General features: G+C 46.3%; 1 protein-coding gene and 1 non-coding gene across 2 annotated transcripts in view; both read left to right on the top strand.

Annotated features, from left to right (window-relative positions):
• Nucleotides 1-7,037, top strand: part of Atp6v1e1 (ATPase H+ transporting V1 subunit E1) — a 19,802-nt gene that overhangs the window by 8,426 nt on the left and 4,339 nt on the right. The window contains exons 3-7 of the mRNA XM_005365146.3: nucleotides 489-598; nucleotides 1,483-1,549; nucleotides 4,326-4,415; nucleotides 5,039-5,107; nucleotides 5,818-5,912. Of these exons, the coding sequence (XP_005365203.1) occupies nucleotides 489-598; nucleotides 1,483-1,549; nucleotides 4,326-4,415; nucleotides 5,039-5,107; nucleotides 5,818-5,912 (431 nt within the window). The remainder of the gene's footprint in view (nucleotides 1-488; nucleotides 599-1,482; nucleotides 1,550-4,325; nucleotides 4,416-5,038; nucleotides 5,108-5,817; nucleotides 5,913-7,037) is intronic.
• On the top strand, nucleotides 115-218 carry LOC113458053. Its single transcript, XR_003378496.1, has one exon. It is a non-coding gene; the product is annotated as a U6 spliceosomal RNA (small nuclear RNA).

Here is a 7,037-nt window from a genome sequence, read left to right as displayed (position 1 = left end):
TAACCACTGAGCCATCTCTCCAGCCCCCACAACAAAGTAATCTTTGAGGATAAGAGTTATAATAGATTTTAAGTTTTCACATAGGGAATAAGTGAATATATGAAAGTATTCCTGGTGCTTGCTTCAGCAGCACATATACTAAAATTGGAACGATACAGAGATTAGCATGGCCCCTGCTCAAGGATAATACTTAAATTCATGAAGCGTTCCATATTTTTAGATATCCTCATCCAGTATGATTGGACCTGGTTTGTGGCTGATTCTCAACCCTGTGAATCCAAAAAGTTTGGGGGGCCTGGTGCCCATGCTCGATACCAGAAATCCTACCGATAAGCCCAACTCAAGGATCAGGGTTTACCTTTGTAATACATCCTAGGGTTTTAATGATAATAAAAAGAAAGAAAGTATTCCCATATTCCTGGTTCCTGGATGTTTATAATGATCAGCCAAATTGAATGTTCTAAATTAATATATGTTGATTCTTCTAGGCAGAAGAAGAGTTCAACATTGAGAAGGGTCGTCTTGTGCAAACCCAAAGACTGAAGATTATGGAATACTATGAGAAGAAAGAAAAACAGATTGAGCAGCAGAAGAAAATGTAAGGAGATGATGGTTAAGGCACTGAGCTAAAGAAGCCATGTGTCTGTAGCCCACGTTGGCCAGAGCTTCTAAGTGGGACTGCGGGGCATGTGCCACCATGTGTGATTTCTGCACTGCTGGAGATTGACTCCAGGGCCTTGTACTATCCACACGCTCCACCAACCAGCCTAGCCAGTCCTCAGCCATTAGGAAGGTTTGAAGGGCAATGAAGCAAGGTCACAGGGAATAGCTCAGTGGGACGGTGCTTTTTTACCCTGTGCAGGGCCCAAAACTCCACCCCGAGATCTGCTCTTCATCCTAAGAAAGTTCAAAACTACAGAGACAAGACGAAGCAGTTTGAAAGTCTATAGTTCTTCCTCCTCTTTTCTCCCCAAGATGGTTTTTCTGTGTAACCCTGGCTGTCCTGGAACTCGCTCTGTAGACCAGGCTGGCCTTGAACTGGGAGTTTACTTCTTGACATCAGCAAGTTAGTGGGCTTCTGTCACTGTGAACAGAAGCCTTAGCTGGGGTGGGAGCTAGTGTCTGAGACGTGAGAGTCACAAGTTTGAAAATGGCGGTGATAAACAGGGTCTATGGCTTATCTCCAAAGCTAACAGATGGAAGAAGATCGGGGCATAGGGTACACTCCTAGAATCCCAGCAGAGGCAGAGCTCTGGGTTCCAGGCCAGCCTGGTCTACGTAGAGTTGAGGTTAGCCAGAGCTACACAGTGAGACCTTGAATCAAAAAATAAAGGCAAAACTGGTTAGAGTGCTTGGAGACTCGCAGGGCTCCTGCAGGGCTGCTGACTGCTTACCCAGCGTCCTCTGCTTACGTGGAAAGTGCGTAGTTTTCTGTATCGTTGTTTTTGATGTTGTATTGATAGTCTCCCATCCCTTTTGTAGTCAAATGTCCAATCTGATGAATCAAGCAAGACTCAAAGTCCTCAGAGCAAGGGATGACCTCATCGCTGTGAGTACTTAGCTCTAGTGACTAGAACTGTGAAATGCTCGTTCACTTTCCCACGATAATTATTAGTTAGCATTTAGAAATAATGGCTTGTTATTGCTGTTGTGTTTGGTTGGGTTGGTGTTTTTTTGTTTGCTTGCTTTTGTGATAGTGTGCTTCTCAGTATGCAGTTGGCCTCATTGATCTTCCAGTCTGATTGATCTTTTGTTTGTTTGTTTGGTTTTGCTTTTCAAGACAGGGTTTCTCTGTGTAGACCAGGCTGGCCTGGAACTCCGATCCACCTGCCTCTGCCTCCTGAGTGCTGGTTTCTCTGTGTAGACCAGGCTGGCCTGGAACTCAGATCCACCTGCCTCTGCCTCCTGAGTGCTGGGATTAAAGGCATGTGCCACCACTACCCAACCAGACTGAGTCTTCTGAGTGTTTTTTGTTTTTTCAAGACAGGGTTTCCCTATGTAACCCTGACTGGCCAGGAGCTCTCTCTATAGACTAGCCTGGCCTCAAACTCACAGAGATCCTCCTGCTTCCTGAGTGCTGGAATTAAAGACAGTATGCCACCACTATTCAACCAGTCTGAGACTTCTGAGTATAGTTACAAGCATGTTCCAATATGCTCAGGTTTATGAGCATTTTTTGGAGAGAAAAATATTTTTTTTAGCAAATAATTATACTGGATATTAATAATAAATGATGGCATGTTAATAGTCTGGCCTTGAGTCTAGTGGCATATAAGACAGTCAGGGACTGAAGACAGGCCATGAATGTAAAACTAAGAGCCACACCTGCTTTCAATTTAGAAAAGATTGTTTTAGCTAGGCGAAGGAGGTGCACACCTTTAATGCCAGCACTAGGGAGGCAAAGGCAGGTGGATTCTAAGTTCAAGGCCAGCGTGATTTACAGAGTGAGTTCCAGGACAGCCAGGGCTGCACAGAGTAACCCTGTCTGCAAAAAAACAAAACAGAAGAACTTTCCTACAGTAGAAAACTCAGTGGATTTGGGAAGGCATGGGGACTGTTTTCCTTTGTATTAGGATGCTTGGAATTGGAATTGAACATGCTCGTGTCTGGAAGCTCTTGCACTGGTGCAACTAGTGTCCCCAGCACCACATGAAACTGGGCATAGTGGGCCCTCCTGCATCCCCAGCATTCAGGTGGCCAAGGTGTGAATCACTGCAAGTTTGAATCCGCCTGGCTACACTGTGAGTCCCAGGCCAGGCACAGGTGCATAGTGAGACTGTCAGAAACAAAAGGGAAATTAGCTGTTTTAAGCAACCACATTGTACAGGATACTGTGTCCTAGGACAGAAATGTTCCAGCCTTTCTCTGCTTGGTCCTGGCTGTCCTGGAACTCACTTCGTAGATCAGGTTGGCCTCAAATTTAGAGATACGCCTGCCTCTGCCTCCCAAGTGCTGGGATTAAAGGCATGCTCCACTACCATCCATCAGAGAAAGGTTTTCTTGTTTTGCTTTTTTGTTTTGTTGAGACTGTAACAGGTGTGCCACTCTTGGCTTTTATTGTTTATTTGTGCTGGTGTTTTGCCTGATGTGGGGGTGTCAGGTCTTAGAGTTACAGACAGGTGGGAGCTGACATGTGGGTGCTAGGCATTGAACCCAGGTCCTCTGAAAGAGCAGTCAGTGCTCTGAACTGCTGAGCCATCTTGCGAGTCCCACTCCTGGTTCTTTATACAGGCTTTTCACAGTAGCTGAATTGTCTAATGCTTTTACTGGGGTTGAAACCCACACTATGCCAAATACCAACATGTACCTTGGGCTGGCTTAGACTTCCCTGTGTTGCCAAGGATAACCTTGAACTTCTTAGCTTCGTGCTTCTACTTAGTGCTGGGCTTACCAGGATGCACCACAGTGGCCCATTTTGTAGTCCTGGGGGGTCTAAACCAGAGTTTCATACATGTAAGCAAACACTAGTAACTGACCTGCACCCTCAGATTGTTGGTGTTTTGTTTTTGTTGATTGTTTTGTGTTTTGTTTTTGTTTTTTTCCAAGACAGGGTTTCTCTGTGTACCCCTGGCTATCCTGGAACTCGTTCTGTAGGCCAGGCTGGCCTCAAACTCAGAGATCCACCTGTCTTTGTCTCCTGAATGCTGGGAGTAAAGTCATGTGTGTACCTGATTGTCTTTGTTTAGAGACAAGGTGCCAATAGCCCTAGAGCCTGTAGTTGAGTCAGGCAGGCCCTGGATCCTAGCAATGCAGACATACACCAGCATACTGACCAGGTCTTGCTGTGTAGTCCCCGCTGGCCTTAGACACTCAGCATTCCTTCCATCTCTGGATTGGAATGACAGGCTTTGTAATTTATAATTATAGATCTTTGCAGGTTCATCAGTCCCATAGGTTTCTGCTGAGCAGATCTGCTAAAGAGAACTCTTAAGAACAAGAATGGTGTTTCTCATCAGCACTCAGAAGGCAGAAGCAGGCAGATCTCTGGGTTCAAAGCCAGCCTGGTCTATAGGGTGAGTTCCAGGACAGCCAGAGAATACAGAGAAACTCAAGTGGTGTTTCCTGGGCTGTTTAAGTTTCTCAAGACAGGGTTTCTCTGTGTAACAGCCCTGGCTGTCCTAGAACTCACTTCCTGAGAGCTGGGATTAAAGGTGTGCACCACCGTCCTGTACATTTCTTGCTTTCTTGCAGTGTTTGTAGCACAGACAGGTACATTATCTATGTCTCGGGATGTGTGTTTAGTGAATACCCAGCAGTGGAATGTGAGGCAATGGGCATGAGCTGTGACGGGCAGATACAGCACTTTCTCTTTCCGCTCTCTGTAGGATCTGCTAAATGAGGCCAAACAGAGACTCAGCAAGGTGGTGAAAGATACTACCAGATACCAAGTGCTGCTGGACGGGCTGGTCCTCCAGGTATGGTTCTATGCCAAGTTGGCTATGCACAGCTGCAGTCCTGGGAGCCTCTAAAGTCTGTCAGAGGCCAGCTCAGTTTTTCCACCTCAACTTCTTTTTCCTTCTTCCTGTGTCTGGTGTGTGCTGTACAGGGGCAACAAAGTCCTTTCTTTCTAACCCTCTGGTCAGATCTACCTGTCGCCTGCAGCTTTACAAGGCCCTACTTTGGTTTGACCTTGAAAATACTTGACTTTAAATCCATGGTTAGTGCTGAGGGCATAGCTCGGTGGTCAAGGCAGAATATTTGCATAGCTTGTGAGTAACCCTCAGGTTTGCTGCCTAGTACTACAGTACTAGGAAAAAAAGGAAAAAAGTTCAAACCGTTGTTTGCTTCTGGGTTATGAATCTTTTATTTTACTCATGTTAATTCAGAGTATTTGTCCTCAGTCCGGCTAATAGGACTCCGTAGGAACGCGGTCGAGCATTGAAAATCTCTGGTTTCAGTCCATGCCTAGTGCTAGTACGGAGCTTGCTGTCTTGTGTCCTCATACTGCATTGTTTGTGCAGAGCTCTGGGTGACACCGGAAAGAACTACAGGACGCTGTTGTCTGTTTTCCATTACAGACTCTGATTGCTTTTTCCAGGGCCTGTACCAGCTGTTGGAGCCCCGGATGATTGTGCGGTGCAGAAAACAGGATTTCCCTCTGGTGAAGGTAAAGAACTTAGTTACTGTCGTTGAAAAGGGACTGAAGTGTCAGAGACTGCCTGCACTGGGCGCATGCTGTCACTGAGGCAGTCACGGAGGAACCTGGAGGCAGGAGTTGATGTGGGAGAGTGCTTCTTACTGGTTGCTGGGTTTTGAAACGGGGTTTAATTATATTTCTATTCTTGGCTTACCTATATGCATGGGTGTTCTGTCTGCACGTATGTTTGTGTGCCACGTATTTGGTGTCCTTCCAGAGGTGGTTCCCCTGGAACTGGAGTCATGGACGGTGTGAACTGTCTTCTGGGGTGCTGGGAATCATATCGGCCTTCTGGAAGAGCAGGCTTTGTTTGTTCTTAACCCCAACCAGCTTTTCAGTCTAGGACTTCTTTGTAGTTGCTGTCGTAATGGGTGTGGATTGCCCTTCTCTTGGTAAGCGGTGTCCTCTCACTTCTGCAGCTGCCAGTTCAGGTCAGGCCAGCAGCCACCCCCTCCCCCACGCTCCTGATACCAGGCTGTCTACTGCCTCACCACACCTGAGCTCTGTGGCGCTGCCCTTGGTGTGCTCATTCAGTTGCTAGAACCTTTGAGCCTGTGTCTCTTCTCCCACCTGCGTGCAGGCTTTTGCTTTTTGTTCTTCCTCTGGAATGGCGCTGTTACATGTCCTCAGCAGCAAAGTTTGCTTTCGCCTGAAAATCTTTCATTGTTTGTTTCCCTCAGGCCGCAGTACAAAAAGCAATTCCTATGTATAAAATTGCCACCAAAAAAGACGTCGATGTCCAAATTGACCAGGAGGCCTACCTGCCTGAGGAAATGTAAGGAGACTTCCTGTTGTTGATCTTCTTGCTGTGGGAATGGCTGTGGTGCCCAGCCTTTTAGAAAGTGTCTTGTTTTTGTTGTTTGGGGGGGGGGGGGTGGCTCAGCGGTAAAGCCCACACCTGGGTTTATTCCTCGGCCCTAAATACAGAAAGTGTTTTCTTGGCTGAGGTCTTGGCTGCAAGACGTGCAAGATGAGGTATGGTGTGTTCCCCAGAAGCCGTGGCTGTCATCCGTCAGGGCTCCAGTTCTTCCTCTTTAGAAACTCCCAGTGTGTCACACTGCCTGACCTGGAGCATCGCGGGACACATTTTGAACTTAGTGGAAAGAACGTGAGGCTTAGGAATGTAAAATGGGCTGCGAACACTGACATCAGTATTAGATTTGCAGCTTTGAGGTTTTGCTTCATTTCTTCCTACTCCACGTAGAACCAGGAGTCATGAACACTGTGATGATTCAGATGTGGGTTCCTTCCCCACCCGGCCACATACTGTCTGAGCAGTGCTGGACCCCATACTTAATCTCACTGAGCCTTGAGAGTTCTTGTTTTTGTTTTTCTGGTGGTGACAGGGTGAGACAGGCTTTCACTCTGTAGACCAGGTTGGTCTTGTTTCCAGCAATCTGAAATCAGGAGGCTGAGGTTACAGGCATGGCTCACCATGCCCAGCTGACTTCATTCAACTGAAGTACAGCTACCTCGCACTCTCACGACATTCAAATGAGGTCATGTCTAGACAGCACTCACTGGTATGGCAGCTTATACTGCCTGGAGACTGTCATGTGTGTTTCAGGATAGTAGTGAAATGGGCTGGGGTGTAGCTCAGTATAGAGGGTCTGTTTAATGGATGTGAGACGCTAGGTCCCATCCCCAGCACCAAAGAGTAATAAAGTACCTAGTATATAGTAGTATATATACCACTATACATACAGTATAGTACTATACTATTGAATAGTATCTTCAAATGATTGACATAGCCAGGTATACTAATATTTCTGAATAAACACACATAGGAAAAACTGGCCATGGTGGCACTTGATAGTAATTGAAGTATTTGGAGTGGCAGGAGATTGTCAAGAGTTCATGACCAGCATTTTTTTTTTTTTTTTTTTTTTTTTGGTTTTTC

Source organism: Microtus ochrogaster, unplaced genomic scaffold, assembly GCF_000317375.1.
Source record: "Microtus ochrogaster isolate Prairie Vole_2 unplaced genomic scaffold, MicOch1.0 UNK1, whole genome shotgun sequence".
Classification (NCBI taxonomy): Eukaryota; Metazoa; Chordata; class Mammalia; order Rodentia; family Cricetidae; genus Microtus; species Microtus ochrogaster.
Note: the sequence above shows the minus strand (reverse complement) of the source record. Positions and strands in the feature narration are given on the sequence as shown.